A 25,649-nucleotide genomic window follows, 5' to 3' on the forward strand; every position below is an offset into this window, starting at 1 on the left:
TGATTATGTTATTACTATTTTAATAATACAGTACTCTGAAAAAGGGTATTAATTCACAGGTCTGTAGTAAACCCAGACTTCTGCTGCAATAGAGCCTTTGGCATTTATACAGTCCTCACCACACTCAAACACAAAAGCATATACGCACACACACCTACAGAACAGCTGTTTATTACTCCCATCATAGAAGAAATAAAAAGCTGGCAGAGAAACTGGAAAGATTGGATTAAAATGGAGACTCAAGAGTGTTGCTCAACAGTATATCAAGGTAAATATTGATCGACTGGATTGAGGAATAACAGACATGCTGCCTAGACATTATCTGGCATGGTTATTCTTAATTCACACAGATTAAGGCTCAACGCGCTACACCAGGGCAATTCCAATCCAGGCCTTGGGGTACACCGCACTGCAGGCTTTCCTCCCGATTCAAACCAGACCTGGCAAGGAGATTCTGGTCAATCAATGAACCTAAATCAACTAGTTCACTACAAGAGAGAAAAGAAAACTAGCAGTGCTGCAGACCTCAGGACCCAGGTTTGAATAGACCTGCACTACACACTTTAGCAGAACACTGAGCTCAACAGCTCCCCTCTCTGGCCAGTCAATAGGACCCAGCTGCCTTGCTGTCAATTAGGCAACACAGTAACGTGGCACATGTCTAGAGGTCAAGGAGTCAAACTGAAGCATGACCCTTTCCACACCTCTGCAGTAAAATATGTCAACAGAATCAAAGCTCACAATCAAGGTAAAAATTAAACCTGCTACTGCGCATAAATACACTTCTTTATTTTTACTTTTCATCTCCTGGTGAGACATTTATTTTTTAAAACAGCCTCATTAAAACAATCCACACAGTTGATATCAGATGTATTCAAGTACTTCCCGTAAATCTTGGAGAACAACACTAAATTCGTGGAACGGTGAGAGCCAGGCCGCGGCAGGGACAGCCTCCGGGGGGGGGGGCAGGCCTCAGGTTAGAGGCGTGTATGTGTGATATGACATTGGGGATCAAAGTGAGCTGCCCACGAGACAGTCATTTCGTTGCTGTATCCCTCCCTCCATTTAGATTTGGTTGAGGAAGTGGGGACGTCCGTTGTCGTCGAGCCGGCGTGTCAGAATGTCACAGCCCGTCTCCGTCACAAGCAAGGTGTGCTCAAACTGGGCGGAACGCTTCCCATCCCGAGTCACAGCTGTCCAGCCATCAGGCCACGTCTCGTCCTGCCAACCACCTACACAGAACACACAGGTAGCCAGTGTTAAGCACACAAGTACAGTATGAAAACACAAGTATACAATTACCAAACATTACATTAAGCACACAAACAAAATTATACCCCAAATCTGCTGTCATGTCTGAGAACCCTTACCTTCACAGATCATGGGCTCGATGGTGAATACATGGCCAGGTTTCATCACTCCGACCGCTTTGTTTTCTGCAAAGAAAGGAAACCCACCAATTCATACATCTTCCCCCAAAATCCTTTGAGGACTAACGTGTACGTGACCTATAAAATTTGAAGTAGGCTACTGTGTTATCTGAGAAAAGGACGTCAATTTCACAAGCGTATTGGTGGAAGGAGATGGAGGGGTACTCACTGGCATAGTGGGGCACGTTAGGAGCAGTGTGGAACAGTTTGTGGATGCCATGGCCACAGTAGCTCCGCACCACAGAGAAGCCGTTAGCCTGGGCATGTTTCTGGATGATGTTACCAAGCTCCCTGTAGCGGATACCAGGCTTTACTAGAGAAGGAAGAGGGGGACATTGTGATAGTGACCTAATTGAGACTCGTTCCAGGAAACTAGGCATATGTCACGTGTCACTACTTCACAGGAGCGCCATTTGAATGCAAACTTTATTTATTTATCAAAATGCATTTATTTGGTCAGAAATGCCTTCTGAAACATGTGAACTTTCATGTGCCTTAAACTTGTATGCCATCTGTAAATACAAATAAAATTGTTAAATTACGAGCCTAGTTGGTTTAGCCATGGAAAAAAGCCGCAACCTTCCAGCTAGCCATGGTTGGCTGAGACAATGAGCGGGCTGAACAATCCAAGAGATGAGTTTGGATTGGCCTGCCATGTAGCATGCTTCTGTCTATAATATGACCTGGCCAGTATGTGTAGGTAATCCTTTCGAAACGGGGCTTTTGAAAGATATTAGGTAGAACTGCATAACTGTTGCTCCCCACTTTCTGGAGGACCGAGTTTTGCAATCAGTGGAATTAGAGTATGATAGCTAAGGAAATTCTGGCGTTTTGATTGCAAATATGCAGACTGAGTCGAAAAGAGAACACACAGAAGGCTGTTGTATAAAAACACCTGTGTCCGGATTACATCTTCAAACTAAGGGTAACCATGTCATCCGTGACAGAGGGAGAAGCATCCATCCATGTATACAGGTAAGAGAGTCTAGCTAGCTCCATTTTCAGATTTGACAAGTTTCTAATTTTGTCAGAAAGGCATTTTCATGTCAAGTTAAAGTGTACTGTTAGCTAGCTACCTAACGTTACGTGTATGATCTGTGTCGTAATATTATTTGTATCTCAGAGCCATTTGCATTGCTAGTTATAGCCTAATGTTAGCTAGCTAGCTGACATTGAACATAGTTGGTTAGTTACCTGCAGAATCATGCAGGGTATTAACGTTAGGAGTTGGGATTATGGTTAATTGTTTAGCTAGCTAGATGTCTTAACAAGACTCCACTATGCAAGAAACTATTTCAATAGAATGTTTATGATGTCACTGTGACAACTGTCAATAGACGTAGCTGGTAAATTTACTCTCGCTATCTACTCCGATTTCTGAGCACTCTCCCGAGTGTGCCAGAGTGCAGAATAACTGACAAATTTACAAACGCTCAACACCCAACGAATATGTTCGGTGTCAGTAAACTTGGGCAAAAAGTGTAATTAAATAGTTGCCAGCGTCAGTTGCAGTCACCAACACTCTGGATAACCAGCTCTGCTAGGGCGAGTAAAATGGTCAGGGTGAGCTGTTCTCTCATTTGTATCTGAAAGTAGTTAGCCAACGTTAGCCAGTTACCTTGGGTGCTTGACTGCTGTTAGGTCAGAAAGCTCAGATCAACCCAAAGTTTCATCCAGTGTCCAATGTGTGCTCTAAACGCACCGAGAGAGAAATGCTCTCAATTTAGAAACGGTCAATCTGACAACACTGGGTTTCCGAACACCCAGAGCACACTGGCACTCCAGATTAAATTTACCAACACTCCCGTAGCTTCAGCCTTTAGTCTTGAAATCTTTGGTTGTTTAGTACATGGCCTCACATGTGAATCATTAAAGCTTAAAATGTTGTGAACGATTCTGAATGGGTGTAGACAAAGAAGAGCTCTCCAGTAGATGTACCAAAACATTCAAGGGACATTTTCTCAAAAGTGAGGTTACAAGTTTATCAACTTTAAAAAGTACAATTACTTTCCCATTGTTTATCAACTGCAGTATATGACATACCATTTTCTAGTCTCTACTTTTACTCAATGTAAAAAACACAATTTATAATTTTGCTACATAAGACCTATTCGAGCCGGTCATTCATTCATTTATTTTAATATATATATTTATTTATATATATATATATATATATATATACACACAATTATATATTAAAAAAAGAGATCCTACCTGAGTCGATGGCTTGCATAAGGCATTCGAAGGTGGTCTGGACAAGCTTTTTTGCCCCTTCATCTGCCTCTCCGACAAAGAAGGTCTCGTTGAGATCTCCGTGGAATCCATTGTGGTACACAGTAATATCCACTGCACGGGGGGGAATGCTGAACATTAGCAGAAATATATACAGTGCCTATAATAAAATAAATTAATGCTTTATCTTGATTAGATATATATAAAAACACCTTTGGCTGACATTACAGCTGTTGACTCTTTTCTGATAAGTATTTAAAAACTTTGCACACCTGGATTGCGCAATATTTTCCCATTATTCTTTACAAAATTCTTCAAGTTCTGTCAAGTTGGATGCAGGATAACTGCTAAATGGTCATTTTCAAGACTTGCCATAGATTTTCAAGCAAGTTTAAGTCAAAACTAACTAGGCTACATGGAAACATGATGTCTCTTTGGTAAGCAACTCAGTATATATTAGGCCTCCTGTTTTGGGTTATTGTCCTGCTGAAAGGTGAAGTCTCTCCCAGTGTCTGGTGTACTGTGTAGCAGAGCACGAGGAAATGGCTCCGTTTCAAAATGGTAGTGATTCATTTAGTGATACCCGAGCCCTGCCCATACCCTAGTTATTGATGAAAAAAAAACAGGCCCTATGTATAATGTCGGGTCATGCAAGGCTTGGGTTGGGTTAGGAAGGACAACCATCTTTGTAGTGTCTGGGTCGTTTCATTCAACATCCACAGATTAAGTGCTAACTTGAGCCTACTTAAAGGGATATTCAGTGTCTGCTTTTTATGTTTTACCCACCTACCAATCTATGAGGCGAGGCACTGGAAAAGCTCCCTAGTTTTATAGATTAAATCTGTGCTGGAAATTCAAAACACAACTTAGGGACCTTACAGATGCTTTATAAATGGGGTACAGGGGAAGTCATTAAAAAAACATGTTTACCCTTATTATTTCACACAGAGTGAGTCCAACTTGTTACTTCTTAACTAATTTAGGGTTGCCATAACAAAGGGGGTGAATACTTGTACAACCAAGATATTGAAGTTGTTCATTTTTATTAATTTGTTAGCATTCATTTAATTTAATTTTCACTTTGACACTGACATTTTCACTTTGAAATATTTGTGTAGTCAAGAGAAAAAAATTAAAAATCAATTAAATCAATTTCAGTCACACTTTGTAACAGAGGGATAAATACTTGGGCACTATCATGCTCACGAGACCACTTGTCTTGTCAAACCATGCTGTAAGTCAGTTTTTTTGGCAGTGTCTCATGGGATCTTTCTCTTGAGAATAGTCCCATTAGCAGACATATATAGGACACAGGCTACATTTTGGCTGAAGTCCTATAGACTCTTGCTGAATACTAATAAAAACCATTTCTCTTGTCAAACCATGATGTCAGCAAGAGCTCTTTGGCAGTCTGTCTAATGGGAACTAGCCCGTTCTCTATGTGCATCTCAATTGTCTAAAGTCTCACTCACCTATTTAAACCACATCATACTCAATGATCTGAAAACACATTAGGTGAAAGAATATGGAGGATGCCAACTGGGGATTTACATTTCACCTGTCCAGTCAATTCAAGTAAGTAATGGTAAAGGGAGAGATGGGGAAGCCACTTTTTGCCCTTGGGAAACCTACCGTTGAGGATATCCCCATCCACCAGACGTCTCCTGTCTGGGATGCCGTGGCAGATGACCTCATTGACTGACGTGCAGCAGGACTTGGGAAAGTTGTAGTAGTTGAGAGGGGAGGGATAACAGTTTCTGGCTGTGCAGGCCTGGAGGAAGGAAGTACTTACACGTCAACGTTCAAGACGAGGGAGAGAGGAGGAAAGAGTGAAAAAGGAAGAGAGCGACAGGAGAAAGTGAGTGGATGGGAAAGAGGGAAAAGGAGGCTAGTGTCTTTACCAGGTGCACAGTGTGGTCAATCTCTTCCGTGGTCATGCCAGGTTTCACCATCAGGGCGGCAATGTCAAGCACCTCTCGGGCCAGCTACAAAAGACAGAAATAGACTTTGCATTTCAAAACCACTGTTTTTAAAACTGTTTGAATATGTTATTAACTGCAACAGCGAAAGATTAAAAAACAATTGAATAATTTACCGTAGACACAACTCTCATGCCTTCAATGTCTTCGGCAGGAAGAATCTTGATCTGTGAAGTGCCCTTCAAAGACTGCTCCGACTCAGACATGCCTTAAAAAAAAAAAAACAAGCGAAAAGAATAGGCATACTGGCCTCATTTTAACGTCACTATTCTATCCATACACCAACTCACCCTGATCAGCTTTCCATTAAACGGAGTCAACGAACATCACTCAGCCCAGTCTGACTTTCACTCAAAACGGACTACCAGTCTACTGACTCAACCACTTCATGAATCTGCTCAAAAAAGTAGTTATGCTACTGGAAAGAGCTTAAAGGGATACTTCGGTAAATGAGGCCCTTTGTCTGCTTCCCCATAGTCCGATGAACTAGTGGATATCATTTGTGTCTCTGTCTCCAGTATGAAGGAAGTTCGAGGTAGTTTGCAAGCCAATGTTAACTAGCGTTAGCGCAGCGACTGGAAGTCTATGGTATCTACTAGCATAGACTTACAATAAAAGATCAGAATTGGGCTGCCTATGTAAAACGCAACTTTTGAAGCCCACATCCTCACAGAATAGATTCACTGCATTAAATTAAAGTAGACACCAAACATCCTCACCTAACCTGGCTTATGAAAGAAAAATAATACACTATATCACAGCACGTCACAAGGATGCAGTTCTACACAAGTTGACCAAGGGGCATGATAATATTGATCTGCAGACCTCCTGAAGCCTCCTCAATTCTGCGGCGCTCCAAATCAACCTCTGCCCCTTACACTAAAAACCCGTAGAGCTGAAAGGATCCTTATCCGGCTGGGTGGAATTCTCTATATTGTTTACTCCTATGGAAATATTTCAGAGCTACATAATTCTATGGCATGGGGGCCTTTTTATTGACATAGGCATACAGTTATTCTGGTTGAGCCACATGGTTAGACTATTTTCATTGAAAAGGCCCATGTCATTCTTCTTGTACAGTTTTTTATCTGGTTATCAGATCACAACACCAAACAATGTTTACATACAATGTATAGACCACAGCACTGACATGAGCGTCATAATCGGTGTAGGCAACATCACTGAAGCATGAGCCACAACCACATCAGTATGTTTATCAACCACTTAGCAGAGACAACACAATTACTATACAAAACCCCCATCACTATGATAAAATACAGACCATAGCTCTAATGCAGCAGCAAAAGATGAATGAAAACAATGCCATGCAGAAACACAATATCTTTGACCATGGTTCCGTTTCCTGCCTGGTGATCGCAGATGGAGACATACAAAAGAAACATACAACAAAAGGAGCGACAGTGTGTGGTTATGTGCTGCACAGATGGGGGAGATAAGGGATTGTTGTGGGTGGGGTAGGACGTACCTGCCATAAGACCCACTTCTGCTGCTGAAGTGATGAGTAGAAAAGAGCTTCAGACACCAGCCTCTCCCACTCAAACATGCGAGCACACATACACCCCCTCTTAAACTCACACAAACACTCAAAAGCACTTGCATACATAGCCAGACACAAGTGGGAATGACCATGGGATCGACCAAGACGCTTTTTTCAGAAGGTAGCAAATGTATAAAGGAATGCCATTGTTTAAGCTAGTTTGTCTACAGATTAAGCAGAGGTAAAACGTTATTATAGGGTAAAGTTCTCATTTAATGGATTGAGTAGGAGAATTGAACAGGACAGAGTTCAAGTGCTGTAGACCCAAAACCTTGCTAAGAAGCTAGCAAAAAGACAAAAGGCACCTGCTACAACAGCCATCTACTGTAACATACACAAAGGAATTCATCCCGTTTACTTGTTTGCTGAGATTAAATATTAATGTGCATGTGTACAATACTGAGTTGCAGTGCAACAATGGGTTGTTTGTACTCTGAACCGACAGAGAAAGCCTAGGGGTAGATTAATTATGCCACCTCACTAGCCAGGGTCACACTGTGTAGACTAGACTCAGGATGACAGGAAGCGATTTGATGCCATTAACAATGAACAGCACTGTGGCAGACTCAAATCAAATTGTATTGCTCTCATACACATATTTAGCAGGTGTAGCAATATGCTTCTGTTCCTAGCTCCAACAGACTGTCTGGCGATTCATTCTGGGAAAGAACAGCAAAGCAAATCGACAGTTGTGCTACTTATGGTTATATTTAACCCAGCCAAGCTGTATGAGGTCTAGATTTTTAAATTTCGAAGTGCCCAGAAATCTAGGTTACATTCTAATTTTGAGAACACTGCAATGCAGAGATCATCAGAATTGGGAAGTGACTGATGTGAAATGGGTTATGAGAGAAAGTTATTAATTCACGAAAACACGCACGCTTGGTGCTGGCTAACTGAATGGTCAAATATATGTTATGCAGTAGTTGGCCGGAGTCAACATTCCAATCAGATTCCATACATATTCATTTCTATTTATGGAAGTTTGCATGGTTGCCTAGCAACATGGGGTTTTGCCAGGATCATTTGGCTATGGAGGAAAATGTTCAAGCCCCTTGCCATCCAGAGAAACTGAACTGGAATTCACTGTGCACTAGCTACTACTTACTTACTCACTCTCAGACTTCGCTGCTTCAGTAGAGAAATACATAAACTATCATTCCAAAGTTTGGGGTCACTTAGAAATGCCCTTGTTTTTGAAAGAAAAGCAAAAAAAATTTGTCCATTAAAATATCAATTTGATCAGAAACAGTTTAGACATTGTTAATGTTGTAAATGACTATTGTAGCTGGAACCAGCTGATTTTTTAATGGAATATCTACATAGGCGTACAGAGGCCCATTATCAGCAACCTTCACTCCTGTGTTCCAATGGCATGTTGTTAGCTAATCCAAGTTTATCATTATAAATGGCTAATTGATCATTATAAAACCATTTTGCAATTTTGTTAGAATAGTTGAAAACTGTTGTACTGACTAAAGAAGCAATAAAACTGGCCTTCTTTAGACTAGTTGTGTATCTGGAGCAAAAGTAATTTACAACATTAACAATGTCTACACTGTACATCTGATCAATTTGATGTTATTTTAATGGACAACATTTCTTACTATTCTTTCAAAAACAAGGACATTTCTAAGTGATGCCAAACTTTTGAACGGTAGTGTAGGTATTGTAACATAAGACGAAATTAGAGTACTTGTTGCATCTTTAGAAAGGTTGTGGGATCATAGCTAAATTAATGCATGGAGTTCCCATCATATCATGTTCCAACATTGAAATCGTCAGCAAAATGGAGCTCTTTTGGCTGGCCTTACACAAGATGTGGCTAGGGTTGCAAAGGTTCGGAAACTTTCTGGTAAATTTCAGGAATTTTGAGTACATTTTCCATGAGAAGTTGGAATGCACTGTGCATGCAGGAATTTTGCTTAAATTCATCAAAAACGTTAGCTTATAACAGTGAACCTTTAGTGTGGGATACACAAGGCAATTCTAGGTCGTGTAATTTTGTTTAAACTATCCCCAATTCAATGGAATTGCAACCCTATGCATGCACAGTGCATTCTTCTATCACAGCTGATTCTCAAGATCTTGCACACCAATGAGATGCTATTACACCCACACTACTACACTGTCTGAGTCAAGGACTACATGCTTTCTGGTAAGTTTTGATTACAATACTGGGTGGGGTGAATATATTTTATGACATACATGATTTTTTGTTAACTAGTAAATAGTAGCCTACAGCAAAGTGTGTTTAAATCATTTCTAACAATTCCTGCTAGTTAGTTTTTGCTACCATGTGGATTTTAGCTTGCTTGAGCCTGCTAACTGAGTGTTAATTCACCTGTTTCCATACATGTTCCATTTTAAAACATTTATCTTACAAAGGAGTTTAATCTAACTACTTAACTATTTATCTGTACACAGAATTTTATTTTTATTTTTTTAACTCATTTTCTTCAAATCTTTACAGGAAAATGCCACGGGCACAATCTGATGTGTGGAGACATTTCACTGCAGCTAATGTAGAAGGAAAAGCTGTGTACCTTTGCAAATACTGTGCCAAATCATATGTGAAGAATGCAACAAAGATGCAGAATCATTTGGCCAAGTGTATAAAGTTCGCTCAGCGCTCACAACAAGCAACCTCTGACAAAAGTCCCTCTACTTCTATTTGAGGTGAAGACGATGAATCAGACACCTTATCGATAACAACAGCTCCTGAAATCAGACGTTTTTTTGACTCAATGGAAGAACATGGTCAGAGAAAGGTAGATTGCTGCAAATAGATTACCAAGAGATAGCCTACGTGTGTGGTTCTGACTGTGTCTGTCTGTCTGCCTGCCTGCCCCCCTCCTTTGCTCCTCTTTCTCTTCGCTATGAAAAACGCTAGTGTGTGTTCGGGCTGTTGCATGTAGTATAGCTCAGCCAACTCATTGATAGCCCCTACTTTAGTAAACTTGCCCGAGGCATTGCAAGCCAAGAAATTGTGAACTAAAGCATTGTGATAGACTACATCTTCTGATCACCAATGCACAGTTCTGACTGCCTAGTTGCCGACATGCCTACCCGTGCATGGCTGTGCCTACCCGTGCATGGCTGTGCCTACCCGTGCATGGCTGTGCCTACCCGTGCATGGCTGTGCCTACCCGTGCATGGCTGTGCCTACCCGTGCATGGCTGTGCCTACCCGTGCATGGCTGTGCCTACCCATGGCCCCCCAATCACTCTCCCTCTGTAGCTCACTCTTTGTTGTGAAAGATGTGAGAATTTGTGTTTTCGAAGTAAACTGTGGAAAACTTTGTCTACCGTCGCAAAAATACTGAATCTTATGAGTTAATTCCCAGTGGAATCGAAGTTTGACACCCAGGCTGCGGTCCAAACACTTAAGACACACCCTATCCCCTCAAATTAAGTGGACACTTGATGACATATCATGACGTCTGACGAGGACACACTTGCAGGGCCTACTGTATGATAGCCAGTAAATTAATTAGCTAACTAACGTTAGCCTGCCTAGCTGGAACTTCTGAAGGAACTTGTTTTATTTCTACAAATTCCAAAAGATAACCAAACAAAAACATATTTACTATTTAAGAGACGTGTTTGTGCCATCATGTGCATTAGAAGCACAATTCCAAATGTATTTGCATTGGTTTTAACTTACACTTGTATGTTGACTTCTCTATTGATGTTGTTTAGGTTTTCGCAGACTTTTCTTAGCGGGTGTACAATCGTTGCAAATTGAATTATGGGGAGTTTCAGGCCCCGGAGTGAACATAATTGTACACTCGCAAAGCCAACTAAAAACAAGGACTGAGGGGCTTACGTTGCAAATTTCCCTTGCTTGGCTAATCATTTTGATCACCGTCCAAGATGGCGACGGGGATTCCCCTAAGGGCATAATGCTAGGGTGTGTCTTAAGTATTTGGACCGCATCCCCAGAAATGGGAGTCAAGGAATCTATTATTTTGGAGTCGAATCCACACCCCGAATCAGCAGTCAGATGGTGCGTTCTTAAAATTAACTCTGATTTCAGAGCACTCGTGTTTGAGTGTAGAATAGTTTATGAATTTACGAACGCGCAACACCCATTGTTGATTGGTGTCAGTAAAGGTCCGCAAAAAAAAACATTGTTTCCAGCAGCACAGTTAGTCACCAACACTCTAGATAACATTAAAACAGCCTAATCAGCTCTGCTAGAGCGAGTAAAATGGTCAAAGTGATGTGGGAACCTCAGCCTAGAGGTTCCCATGGTTACAACATGAATAACCAGCTTTGGCGGAATCTAGGGCTGGGGCAGTAACCCATTTTCTATGACTGATACTGTATGTCAGGTGAGATGTTAGAAACATCAATACTTTTCTGGGAAGCGTTGTTCCAGTCTTTTTTGATACTAGATCATGAAAAACGGTTTGGCACTAGATTTGTCTTTACTTTGGGCACTTCTGTCAAATGTGTCTCACGGATCAAGTCTGTTAATCAGCGCAGCCGACCTCTTATTATAGTGCGCACTGTGCTTTCTCCACTTACTCTTTGCTAGCCTGCACTGGGAGTCTAGGCTGCATCATGTTAGCTCCCCACTCATGCTGCACTGAAGTTAACACACTTGAATAATGCAACACTGCATGTAGAAATGTTATAACTGTTAATTACTGTTCGCAAAACAATGTTCATACAAGCTTGAACACTTTACAACACAAGAAGATATCAGTAGCTTCCAGCTTTATAGGCAGACTTTCCTTGCTAGATGACAGCTAAAGCTAACATAAATTCACTATCCTAGTACTTAGTTATAATGTGCATATCACAATGCAAAATTTGCTGATTTGAAAACCGATTGTCACCAAAACTATTCATTCACTTATTTGGTCTCTTGTTCACATCTCTCCCAAAGATGATCTATTGCCTCCGCAAATTGACTGTGTTCTTGCCTCATGAATGAAGTCATTGCTGGTTAATGAGACAGCGCACATTTTTATAAAAGAAGCTACTTCAAGGGCCTCCCGGGTGGCGCAGTGGTTAAGGGCGCTGTAGCGCCAGCTGTGCCATCAGAGACTCTGGGTTCGTGCCCAGGCTCTCCGGGTTAGGGAGGGTTTGGCAGGTAGGGATGTCCTTGTCTCATCGCACACCAGCGACTCCTGTGGCGGGCCGGGCCCAGTGCGCACTAACAAAGGTTGCCAGGTGCACTGTGTTTCCTCCGACACATTGGTGCGGCTGGCTTCCGGGTTGGATGCGCGTTGTGTAAAGAAGCAGTGGGTTGGTTGGGTATCGGAGGATGCATGACTTTCAACCTTCGTCTCTCCCGAGCCCGTACGGGAGTTGTAGCGATGAGACAAGATAGTAGCTACTAAAAACAATTGGATACCACGAAATTGGGGAGAAAAAGGGGTAAAATAAAAAAAATTGAAAATAAGAAAAAATAAGTCACAAATCGAAGGGAAACAGATTGTCACCTGTAACCCCATGTAATAAGCCAGCACAAGCTCAATAACGCAATGCATGCACACAGTCCTATTGAATATGCATTCACCTGTATTGTGGATAGGCATAGGCTACATACATCTTGATAAGAGATATACCATCTTGTTAGATTGGTAAAAACAAGGTACAATTAATTGTATGAACGTATAATTGTTCCATGGCTGTCTGAAAAATGTTGACGTAAAAAAAACATTGAATGTAATGATATTGGGGCAGCAGGTAGCCTAGTGGTTAGAGCGTTGGGCCAGTAACCCGAAAGATTGCTGGATCGAATCCCTGAGTTGACAAGGTAAAAATCGGTCGTTCTGCCCCTGAACAAGGCAGCGAACCCACTGTTCCCCGGTAGGTCACCCATGGCATCATTTTTTGTTTAGAGTATTGTGATGGTATTGAGTATTGTGATACAAAACCTGGTATCGAAGTCAAAATGATGGTTTCACGACAACACTATTTCTAGGTATAGTACTGGTTATTGACTAGAGGTCGACCGATTAATCGGCATGGCCGGTTAATTAGGGACGATTTCAAGTTTTCATAACAATCGGCAATCAGCATTTTTGGATGCCGATTATGGCAGATTACATTGCATTCCACGAGGAAACTGCGTGGCAGGCTGACAATCTGTTACGCGAGTGCAGCAAGGAGCCACGGTAGGTTGCTAGCTAGCATTAAAATTATCTTATAAAAACAATCAATCTTAACAGAATCACTAGTTAACTACACATAGTTGATATTACTAGGTTAACTAGCTTGTCCTGCGTTGCATATTATCAATGCGGTGCCTGTTAATTTATCATTGAATCACAGCCTACTTCGCCAAACGGGGGATGATTTAACAAAGGCACATTCACAAAAAAAGCACAATCATTGCGTGAATGTACCCAACCATAAACATCTTTTGCCTTTCTTAAAATCAATACACAGAAGTATAGTTTTTTAAACCTGCATATTTAGTTAAGAAATTCATGTTAGGGGGCAATATTAACTAGGGAAATTGCGTCACTTCTCTTGCGTTTATTGTACGCAGAGTCAGGGTATATGCAACAGTTTGGGCCGCCTGGCTCGTTACTAACTAAATTGCCAGAATTTTACAGAATTATGACATAACATTGAAGGTTGTGCAATGTAACAGCAATATTTAGACTTCGGGTTGACACCCGTTTAACAAAGCACGGAACGGTTCCGTATTTCACTGAAAGAATACTAGTTTTCTTTTCTAAATTATAGTTTCCGGATTTGACCATATTAATGACCAAAGGCTTGTATTTCTGTTTTCATTATAATTAACTATGATTTGATATTTGATAGAGCAGTCTGACTGAGCGGTGGTAGGAAGCAGCAGGCTCGATATGTTTGAATGAATGCTTACTGTGTTTGCCAGCAGCTCTTAGCAATGCTTGATCACAGCTCTGTTTATGACTTCAAGCCTATCAACTCCTGAGATTAGGCTGGCAATACTAAAGTGCCTATTAGAACATCCAATAGTCAAAGGTATATGAAATACAAATGGTAGAGAGAAATAGTTGACACGTCATAATTCCTATAATAAGAGCAGCCTAATATTTCTTTACTGGGAATATTGAACCACCAGCTTTCATATGTTCTGAGCAAGGAACTTAAACGTTAGCTTTTTTTACGTTGCACATATTGATTGCACTTTTACTTTCTTCTCCAACACTGTTTTTGAAATATTTCAACCAAATTGAGCATGTTTCATTATTTTTTTGAGACTAAATTGATTATATGTATTATATGGTGTTAAAATAAATGTGTTCATTGTTCATTCAGTATTGTTGTAATTGTCATTATTTCTAATATATATATATAATATACCGATTAATTGGTATCGGCATATTTGGTCCTCCAATAAATCGGTATAGGCGTTGAAAAATCATAATCGGCTGACCTCTAGTACTGACAGTGTAAATTTTCCTTGGATAAAGTGTAATGTTTCAATATCAACACAACAAATAATACTAGCTTTGGGAAGATTTTCCAAATAGACACCAAAGGATTTCATAATAATTAAAAGCAACTGGAGGCTGTTACAGTCTAAGAGGAGTAGCGTTACCTAGTGGATGATCAGCATAGTCAGGTCTTTGGATGTCACTGGGGACAGTCCTCATCGGAGTCTACATGGGGGAACCAATGACAACAGAGATTGATTATATGGAGCTCACAGAAGCAACCAACAAGAAGAGCGATTACAGACATGATTACACAGCTCCCGGGGGCTAATGAGTAAACTTACACAAAGCTTGTGTGGTTTACATCTATTAATCATGTTATGTGGACATTAGATGAACTACTATGTAGCCAAGAAAAAAATATCCTACATAAAAGCTCATATCGGCACATTAGCACAATTTAGAAATGTACCAGAAAGGTGTTCTTACGAGTGGGTAGTGAGGGCGTAGTCTGCCCGTGTAGCGGTAGCCAGGCCATGGGTCTGTGTTGGTGTCGGTCTCCACGCAGTTCTTTGCCTCATCCTGGTTATCCTCCTCTGCAAAAACAATGTAATTTAGGTCATCTGATTTGGCACCATTGTGAAAGATCACAGTTAGTCTTGTGTGTATACGTGAACATCTAAGGCAGGGGTGGGCACGCTTAGCCTACGAGGGCCAAGTGTGGGTACACGTTTTTGTTCCAGCCAAGCAGTAAAATGCCCAAATCTACTAACAAAATAAATAATTGCTTTTAATGGTGACATTGTTTAGTTGAATCAGTTGTGTTGCTGCCCTCTCAGGTTGTCCGCCCCTGCTCTAATGGCTTGTACTGATTGCAGTGTATCATCCATTTTGAATGGCTACACCATTGCTCTATTCCACCATAAAAAATAGAGGATGGAAAAGCTTGGGCAATTATGTGGGCTTTCACCTACTCTATGCTTTCAGATAGGTAAGAATGGGAACAATGACAAACGCCATGAAGGGACATTTTGGTCTATTTGAAAAATGATTTGGAAGGGAGTAAGCCTATGTGATAGAATATTGCTGAGGATACATACTTGCTTTTTTGTGCAGCTGCTTGTGAGTGGCCCAGCTCCCTTTGAAGCACTCCTGAATGAGAGGACATGGGGAGAGAAATACATGACTCAGTACACCAGGGGTGTACAGGTGTTAATGGCAGCAGTGTCTGCTGATGGTTGGTTTTTCACTGGCCCTAATTGCGGAATCAATTCCTCATCAATTCCTCTAATTAACTGGGAGTTGTGCATCCCTGCTCAATATTAAAGGCAGATGGAGTGAAACCAATGAGCTCGGAATTTCACACGTTACATAAACCACTTTAGTTTCCAACAGTGTCATTGAGGAACGCTGCCATTTAGGCTAGTCGAACTGGTAATAAGACATACAAGGCTAAGATATAACTTTCTTTCAGAACTAGGTCAATGGCCATTTGACCATGACTAATCTCTTGGTTGTTCAATTAATGGATTTTTTTTTAATGGCCAATAGAATGAGGAGAGAGTAGTGGGGTTAAAATATCCCTTGGAATGCAACTAGCCTCATGGCTCTCGGTGGGATAGAGGCTCTGACAGAACTACCTGTGTGGAACGTCGCAGCAGATCCACCTACCCATCTGTATCAGACAAAAATGTATCTAGGCCTACACTGCCAGAGAAGTTTAAGCTTTAAACGAATTACACTGCCTTTTATCCTTATCTCTAGTGGTACACATCTAAACTGCCACTTGGCCCCTGCATCCTTGACAATTTCAATGATCGTATCCCATTCTAACATACTCTTAGTTACACATTGGTAATGGAATGCATTCGTTTAACAACGTTCAAAGTTGCTCAACATTTCACACAAGCAAGCCACAGGTGGTTTACAGCCAGGCCAGGGGCAGATAAATCAAATGAATGAATATAGCTAGTTAACGTCAAAACAGCGTGTTGAACGCATGCCTCAGTTAGCCTAACTTGCTCAATGACATTGTTTGTTAAAATGAATGAAATGGTTAAATAGCCAAACAAGGAAGAGCTATCTAGCCAGCTAACGTTAATTTGCTAGACTTCGCAAACTTGATGCTCAGATGAACTAACATAGACTTAACGTTAGCTAGTAGCTAGCTAGCAACTAACTTACTAGTAAACCGACAAAGAAAACTTTAACAAGCATTTTTCATACATGATTATAACATTAGTTGTTGACCTCCTAGATAATCTATTTACAAACCGTTACTTTTTAGCTAACGTTTTAGGGTTTTATGCAGAAAATTGCTTGTAAGTTAGCTTCATGTGCTAGGCTAGCTAAAGGGGTGTGTGAGGAAACTCAATCAGGGCCGTTATGTTACCTCGTGATGAATTATGTATTGCTGGGCCGCTGTGTATCATGTCAGACCCCTCTCTAACTGAATGAATTAGAAAATATATGTTACCTGAGAGCAGAAGTATGAGCCTTGGATCCCGAGCTTGATGCAGGTTGGACATTGAAGTTTGGCCTTGCTGCTACAGCCTTCAGTTTCGCATTCCCGAGCCTCGATAGCCGCCATGCCTGCAGTCTGGAGGGGTGGAGACTGGGGAGTGGACTGGACGATCTGTCAGCTGGAGAGAACCTCGCGAGCGCTGCGTGTGTACATAATTATGAGAAATTCAACATGTAGTTCTGACCTTGGCTGGCTATTTTATATGCTGAAATAAAGTATATTTGTGTGGTCACCATAAAAATAGTTAGCGTTTACAATACGATTGTGTATTGACTGCGCTCGAGTAATACAATATCTGATTAGTTTACACAATACAATTATATTTATATATTTTTTTAATTATTCACCTCTTGTATGACTATTATTACGTGTGTAATTGAAAATTACACTAATAAAATGTAGGCAAATAATACTTAAATTACTTATTTCAATATATTTTTTTAACCTATGCCCAAAGAGGACCTGTCACGTTGAACAGGGGTGGATTCACTAGGAACCAAATAGAACCAAACGGAACGAAACCGGGAGGGAACTACCTGAATTTATTCAAAAGAAACGAACGCTTTCGTTGCAAAACGAAACTGTTTGGACTAATGATTACACCCCAAGTCAGTCCAATGAATGTCAACGTTTACTCGAAGAATCATAAGATGGCGACCGCGGAACCGGTGAGTACCTTTACCGGCCAAAATATTTAATAAAGTTTATCGGAATTCGTTTCCCAAAAATATACACTATTACTCAAAATATGGTATTAGTAGCTGAAATCTAATAACTTAGAATGAAATGCATGTTTATGGTCATATTTTCGGTTGTAGAAACTTTTTCTGCCACGACCCAAGCAGCATGGCAAAGTGAGAGGGGAATGTTCGCTAGGTTATGTGAATAGCCTTAATAATAGCTAGTATCTGGCTTGCTACCAAACTCGGTAAACGGTGTGACAGCTGTTAAATATGCTCGGTCATAAATATTTTAATAAAATAAATAGTGCACTATACATGGTATAACTCGCTAGGTATTTGTCAGCTTGTGCTTTCTTGGGAATTTGTATCCCACTTCAGGCTAGCTATCTCTAGCTGGTTTCCTAATAAAATCACACTGCGTTATACAGGTAATATACAACGGGTGGGTCTAATCCTGAATGCTGATTGATTAAAAACGCATTCCAGCCGGTGTCTATTCCACAAGTTACCACCGGCTAAATCTATGACCTTAAAATGCCTTTTTACTCTGATCCATCTGACTGGGCAATTCACTGTCTCGTCAGCCCAGTCAGGAAAATTATAAACTTGATATCCACTATAAAAAGCATCTTGACATTCTCACATTGCTTTTAGACTAACATTTAGTTTAACAGCAGAGATTTGTATAAACCTTGCTGTCTGTCTCTCCGACATTTGCAACATTGTTTCAATAGTCAAATTAGATCTCCAATTGCCCCATCGTAGGCTATACACATGACATTTTTAACAATGTTTTTTTTTGTTGATTAAAAGCTTTTTCATTGCATCCGCCGTGGAGCCCAGTTTAATAATATTACCATATGTCCCAGCTGCTTGCGGTAGTTTAAGTAATCACGAAAAAACAGGCCTTATTTTAGGGCATTTTAGCCTTCCGAACGTTCTATTCCCTGCCTTTTGTTCTACGTCACAATGTGCGCGTTGCCATTTTTGGCAATGAGACCTGTCCAGTGATGCCAGTTTAGCAATTTTCATACTACCCTGGCAACTTTTTTTTCATTCAGCACCTAGCAACAAATTTAGCTACTTTTAAAAATGTATTTGCAACTTTTGAAAAGTGACTCAAACGCTAAAATGCACGCATTTCCCCTCTAAATGACAAACGACTTTCTGTCACAACACACGTGCCTGGCTGCAAAAGTGTATTGTGAGTGACGTCAGTAGCAGGCGCTCAGCTCGTGCACAGGCAGCAGCAGACAGCAGCAATTTCTACAAATTGCAAATCTTTGTTGGCTGCAGTGATGCCAATTTAGCAACTTTTCAGACTACGCTGGCAACTACTTTTAAAAAGGGATTTTGAACTTTGACCAACTTTTGAAAAGTGACTCAAACGCTAAAATGCATGCATTTTCCTTCTTAAATGACACAAAAACGATTTTCTCTGTCACAACACATGTGCCATGCTGCAAAAGTGCATTGTGAGTGAGGTCAGCAGCAGGCGCTCAGTTCGTGCACGGGCAGCAGCAGGCCAGCAGCAAATTGCAAATCATGACAGGCCAAACCCAATTAATATAGTTGGTCACGAATGTTTGATCTTGAACAGAACTTACAACATCAATCAACAAGTTTCAATCAAAATTGTACAGAAAAAAGTGGGAGTCTGTACCTGAACAAATGTCAAATCATATTTTTTGCTGAGATGGCCAGTCAATTTGAGTAACGTTATTGTGTATTCTACGTAATGACGCAGTTTAAGTTATCACGCAATGACATCACAACGTCATTTAGCAACTTTTAGCAACAAATCAACCTGCCTCTAGCAACTTACCCTGAAAATTAGTTGGCAACACTAGTTGGCTGACTGCAGCAGCAGTAGTATGCGTTAGACGAGACAAACCCAATGAATATAGTTGGTCACAAATGTTTGATCTTGAACAGAACTTACAACATCAATAATGTCTCAATCAAAATTGTACAGCCAGAAGTATAGAAGAGTGGGAGTCTGTACCTGAATTTAAAGGGTGGCTGAAGCCAGTAATTGGGGATGATTGTCGAGCATACTGTGCGTACTGCAAATCAGATATGCTTGCAAAAATGTATGACATCAATAAACATTGTGCTACTGCAAAGCATATAAATAAATCAAAACCGTACAACCCCACAACGCAGTCTACATTACCACAGTTGGTTAAGAAAGTGGATAACTGCAAAAGCGTAGAAGCTACTATGGCAACGGCCATTGCGGAGCATCGTTCCCTGCTAGCATGCGACCATTTAGGTATGGCTTGCAAAGCTGCCTTTTCAGATTCTATGGCAGCAACAAACTTCCAAATGCACCGCAGCAAGTGCACAGAAATTATTAACATCCGATTTGGGGGATGAGAAGTTCAGTCTTCTTTTGGATGAGTACACTGATGTCAGTGTCTCAAAATACCTGGGTGTGGTGATTTGGTATTTCAGAGCTAAAGAAATAACCATTGTGTCCACATTTTTCGGGTTGGTTGATTTGGAGGGGGTGAAGCCAGATCAATAGCAAAGGCAGTAGTTGAGTTTCTTGAGAAGTGTAACCTTAAAAAAGAGAATCTTCAGGGTATTGGCACTGACAATGCATCCTTGATGACTGGGGTGCACAACGGGGTTCACAAGATTTAAAGGAAGAATGTGCATTGCCCAATTTGGTACTCATTCGCTGTGTGTGCCAGTCTTTACAATTGGCTGTCAGTTCAGCATCCAAAGAAACCACCCCTAGGAGTGTTGAGTACTTAATCAGGGAAACCTACAACTGGTTTTCGATTTCCCCAAAATGGTGCGAGGCATACAAAGCAGCGTGTGCCACCATTTAATTGTGGCCAGAAACACCTGCAGAGCACCAAAGTGTGTGCCACACATTGGCTATCGATTGTGCCTGTGGTAACTCGTATATTGAGCCAGTGGGAAGAACTGAAACTCCACTTTGAGTTGACCAAGGCCAGTGAGCATTACTACATGGCGTATGTGCTCCACCTCATGTACATGGACAAGACCAACTATGTCTACCTGACATTCTTGAAATCAATCCTGTCCGAAGTACAGGTTGCAGTGAAGTCAGTTGAGGGAGAGCAAACAGATCCTGTCAAGCTTTTGGACAGTCTGGTACACCTCTTAACATCAATTTTCAGCAGAGTAGTCAACCCTATGGCAAAAATGGAGGTCCTGAAGGATGCCATTGATGGACATCTCAGTCCATCACCATACCTTGGGTACCTTTTCGAGAGCACGGTGTACCAACTCAGTCTTGCGCCAGAGGACGAAAAGGTCATTCGGAGACAGTGCATCAACTACATTGTTGCTTTAAGCAAGGAGCTGCAAGCAAGGCTCCCAGACAACCAGACTTTGTTTTAGCTTTTTCTGATTTATTCGCCATAATTGAAACTCCTATGCGTAACACTTGTGGCTCTGTCAAGTAGGATTTGCAATGGCGAATGAACCTCTTTTACGCCAGAGTTTACGACAAAGGCTGCTCTTCGAACGTATAACCATTACATATCGCCGTTTACCTCAGCTCATGGGCTATCTTCAAAGCTAGATTTCAAGATGATCATTGGGCCAAAATACAGTCAATCAACGATAGACCGGTCCTACCATTGGTGCGGGAAAAGAACCATCACGTATGGTTGTGTTAGTAACAACCAGAGGATTGCAATGAAACCATTTGTTTAGTGTGTGTAATTACCACGAACGCTTCGTCCATAGTTGAATGAGACGGAAATCATGACGCAAGCGGTTTACAAATGTTTCGACTTAGGCTATATAAATGGATGTTATCAAACAAAACGAACATTCACTGTGTAGTTCACTGTGTAGTCAGGACACTTGGCTTTGCCACTAGAGGAAGATCTTTAAAGGTAAGCAATTTATTTTATTGTTATTTCTGACTTTCGTGACACTAATGCTTGGTTGGAAAATGCTAGTAATACTTTTGTGTGCGGGGAGCTGTCCTCAGAAAATCGCATGGTTTGCTTTCGCAGTAAAGCATTTTTGAAATCTGACACAGCGGCTGGATTAAGATGTTCATCTTTTAAATGATGTAAGATACATGTATTTACAAGAATGTTTACTATAACAAATGGTGGGCTCTGCAGTTTCACCGGATGTTGGCCTGGTGGGACGTTAGCATCTCACCTACCCTAGAGAGGTTAAGGAGAAGTTTATCTTTAAATGTATGTTACACACTTGTATATTAGATCAATGTTTATGATGAGTATTTCTGTAATTTGTTGTGGCTCTGCACTTTCACCGGATGTTTGTTTGAGACCATGCATTTCTGAACAAAACGTGCCAATGTAAACTGAGATTCTTTGATATAAATATGAACTTTATCGAACAAAACACACATGTATTGTGTAACATGAAGTCCTATGAGTGGCATCTGATGAAGATCATCAAAGGTTAGTGATGAATTGAATTGCTATTTCTGACTTTTGTGAGCCCTCTACTTGGCTGGAAAATGGCTTTATGGTTTTCTGTGACTAGGTGCTGACCTAACAATCTCATGGTGTGCTTTCTGCGTAAAGCCTTTTTGAAATCGGACACTGGTTGGATTTACAAGAAGTTTATCTTTAAAATAGTGTATAATACCTGTATGTTTGAGGAATTTAATTATGGGATTTCTGTTGTTTTGAATTTGGCGCCCTCAATTTCACTGTCTGTTGTCGAGGTTGTACCAGAGAGGTTTTAACTGCCTTGTTCAGGGGCAACACAACAGATTTTTACCTTGTCAGCTCTGGGATTTGATCTTGCAACCTTTCACCACTAGGCTACCAGCCACCCCAATGGAGAAACATTAATCTGTTTAGGTGGGACTCAACTGAAAATACAGTCAAGTTTTGGAGTGAAGTGAAGAACTACACAGACTCTTCCGGGTCAAATCCATTTGAAGGACTGTGCAAAGCTGCACTCGCTGCCCTTTCCTTGCCACACTCAAATGTGGAGGTTGAACGGCTGTTCAGCCAAATGTGTGGTCAAGTCAAAGTTAAGACTGCACACTCTCACTGCACACTCTCAACTCCATACTCCTGGTGCAGTATTGACTGAAGCTGGATGGTGATACCTGTTACCAGCATAAACTACCAAGTGAAGTTCTGCAGCAGTTTGGCACCACAGCAGCATACAGCTTTAAGGCCACTCCATCCTCTTCTGGTGGTTCCAGCTCCGTTACAATACAGTTGGACAGTGAAGATGAAGAGGATTTCCTTGCCAATCTATGATTCATCATATTTACAATACGTATGCAAGGAGTGGACTTCCTGGAACTGGCGTAGACACACAACTGCAGTGTGTGCGAGGACAGTGGTAATATCTGGAGGAAACCGTTGAGCAGCTAGCCAGCCAAGCAGCAAAACAACCTGGAGAGAGATGCCTAGCGCACACATGATTATTTGAGTTAAGCTGCTTGTTCAATAAGATAGCATATGTACCTTGTTATTAGCTTGTACCTATAATTGTTGATCAGTTAGGTAGCATGTTAACTAACTACCAATACACTGCTTAACTATAATTGTTCAGAATGTGTAGGTTTACTAGTTAAAAAGAAAATAAATATAATGTAATTTGTTCAATAAAGTGTAATTGTTCAATAATTCATTGTATTTAAAAAAAAAAATCTGGAAAGGTGTTTATTACTTTTACTAATAAAAATGTGATAATCAACAAACAAATCTAAACCTAACAAATTTCAAATTTTATTTTTTCTGAGATGGCCAGTCAATTTGAGAAACGTTATTGTGTGTTCTACGTAATGACGCAGTTTTACGTTACTACGTAATAACGTCATCGCGCAATGACATCACAACGTCATTTTAGCAACTTTTAGCAACAAATTGACCTGCCTCTAACAACTTCACCTGAAAATTTGTTGGTAACACTGGACCTGCCCACGTTGCTAGTAGTTAAAATGTAAACAAAACATTACTCATGGAGGTCAGCCCCATTGTTTCCTGTAGGGAAATATAGGCATGTCTGTCTATTTTGCCAAATATCTCGCAATGTGTATATTTAGATTTTTTTCAAATTGGACACCATTTTAAACATGACCATCTCCTCTTTCTAATTATGTAAGACTGGGCAGTGTACTCCGTTGTCAAACGCTAGCCCCGAAATACCTTTTGCCCTTGGAACGCTGAGCTCCCCACATTGTTTTCCAATGGAGGGCATGCTGGTATATTTCGGCAAATATCTCACACACACACACACACACACACCGTAGTTAGCTGGCTAGCAAGCAGCCAGCCAACTAGCAAGCAGCCAGTCTGGAAATGGAACATTTTAGAACGAACGACAGGGTCTCGTCCATAGATGCAGAACAAAAAGACTGAACGACGGGGTTGGGTCTCTGACAACCAAACCAATAGAACGAATGTCCAGCCGAATACGTTGGTAACCCGTCGTATAAAAGTGACAATGCCTTCGAAGCCGTCATTTGGAGGATATATTGGCACGGTTTGCCTGCATTATCGCTGAACTGGAAACCGGTAAATGAGGGATACATAGGGAGAATCAGTTAATATACAATTGAATGGTCACTGAATGGTTTGAGCATGAAAACGACCATATGCTATGTCTGTCTGTCTCAACCCAATTGAACACTTTTTGGAGATTCTGGAGCGGGGCTTGAGACAGTGTTTTCCAGCACCATCAAACAAATTATGGAATTTCTCTGCATCTAAGTGCTAGAGGCGTCACTGCAGACACCCTGGTTCGAATCCAAGCTGTATCACAACCGGCCGTGATTAGGAGTCCCATAGGGCGGCGCACAATTGGCCCGGCATCGTCCGGGTTTGGCCGGTGTAGGCCGGCATTGTAAATAATAATTTGTTCTTAACTGACATGCCTACTTAAATAAAGGTTACATAAAAAAATAAATACAGTTCCAGACTCTTGTCGAATCAATGTCAAGGTGCATTGAAGCTGTTCTGGCTCGTGGTCGCCCTACGCCTATTAAGAAACTTTGTTGGTGTTTACTTTATTTTGGCAGTTACCTGTACATTCTTGGTATACAGTCGGAAACAAAGCACTGCAAAAACATGGAAAGTTCCTTTACAAGCCAGAATGTTGAATAAAATTACATTTGAACTTACTCTGGTTGGTCCTTCTGCTGGTTGAAATTTGAGACAAAATATCCACAGGAAAGTATTATTTACCAGACTTTTTAGAGTGCCAGTATAGCCTTTGAAATTTATATCACCTGGCATATATATGCAAAACCATGTAAACACATGCGAGACTTTCGTTGGCATGAATCGTGGGCATGTACTTCCGTCTTGTGCACGTGCCCAGAACATTATGAATGGGGTGGCCAAGGTGGGGCAGAGACTCAGTTTAGGGGGGCCATAACATTTTGAACCTTAAATCGCTGCAATTTTTTTCAATGTAATTATGATGGTTCAACTCTTTTAAATGCTTCAGCTCAGGTTTGGTATGTTTCCCTGTTCAAATAAATCAATTACAAAAGTCGTGTTTGCGTTCAAGGTCAGGATGTTATGTAAGGGTATTAACACACAGCAGTAAATTCACTTAAGCGTCATCCAGAGTCTGAATTATACTGTGACAGTCTTATCGGATCTATATTATTTTTTATGGGCTTTATATTAAAGATAGTTTAAAAACCCCTAGAGTCAATGTCCACACAGAAATATAATTAGCATAATACAACAATCCCCATAGAAATGTCTGTTTAAGCTAGATGTTGTTTTTTTTTGTCTCAATCCACCACATCCGCCATTGTCAGACTTTCACATCAGCGGTGGAGGGTGGCGGAGTTACAGTGGTGTTTGTCAGACCAGGAGACATCCCTAAAATCGGTGTTCTCACAAACGTCT

The 25,649-nt window shown here is 40.9% G+C and overlaps 2 protein-coding genes across 4 annotated transcripts in view; one reads left to right on the forward strand and one right to left on the reverse strand.

The window, feature by feature from the left end:
• On the reverse strand, positions 1–18,739 carry metap1 (methionyl aminopeptidase 1). Of its 3 annotated transcripts, none has more exons than XM_031788043.1 (12): positions 18,654–18,739; positions 17,066–17,252; positions 15,690–15,741; positions 15,079–15,185; positions 14,754–14,814; positions 5,758–5,849; positions 5,564–5,647; positions 5,295–5,433; positions 3,645–3,776; positions 1,600–1,743; positions 1,371–1,436; positions 1–1,232 (listed from the first exon to the last, which is right to left on the reverse strand). In XM_031788043.1, the coding sequence occupies exons 2-12, from the start codon at positions 17,177–17,179 to the stop codon at positions 1,066–1,068; spliced, it is 1,158 nt and encodes a 385-aa protein (XP_031643903.1). In that variant the 5' UTR covers positions 17,180–17,252; positions 18,654–18,739; the 3' UTR covers positions 1–1,065. The 3 variants fall into 3 exon arrangements, with proteins under 3 accessions (XP_031643903.1, XP_031643904.1, XP_020356914.1); XM_031788044.1 differs by lacking the exon at positions 18,654–18,739 and adding an exon at positions 17,650–17,754 and having other exon boundaries at positions 4–1,232; XM_020501325.2 differs by lacking the exon at positions 18,654–18,739 and adding an exon at positions 17,461–17,625 and having other exon boundaries at positions 4–1,232.
• LOC109904148 (eukaryotic translation initiation factor 4E-like) overlaps positions 17,610–25,649 on the forward strand; it is a 19,006-nt gene continuing 10,966 nt past the window's right edge. The window contains exon 1 of the mRNA XM_020501326.2: positions 17,610–17,781. Within this exon, the coding sequence (XP_020356915.1) occupies positions 17,707–17,781 (75 nt within the window). The 5' untranslated portion in view covers positions 17,610–17,706. The remainder of the gene's footprint in view (positions 17,782–25,649) is intronic.

Source organism: Oncorhynchus kisutch, linkage group LG14, assembly GCF_002021735.2.
Source record: "Oncorhynchus kisutch isolate 150728-3 linkage group LG14, Okis_V2, whole genome shotgun sequence".
Taxonomy (NCBI): domain Eukaryota; kingdom Metazoa; phylum Chordata; class Actinopteri; order Salmoniformes; family Salmonidae; genus Oncorhynchus; species Oncorhynchus kisutch.

Excerpts from the sequence above, each read along its gene's own strand:
- metap1 (XM_031788043.1), bottom strand. The coding sequence starts at position 17,179 with ATGGCGGCTATCGAGGCTCGGGAATGCGAAACTGAAGGCTGTAGCAGC. Across the intron at positions 14,815-15,078 it reads TACGCCCTCACTACCCACTC|ACTCCGATGAGGACTGTCCC; the intron begins GTAAGAACACCT and ends TCCCCCATGTAG. Across the intron at positions 3,777-5,294 it reads GGATGGGGATATCCTCAACG|TGGATATTACTGTGTACCAC; the intron begins GTAGGTTTCCCA and ends CCCCCCGTGCAG.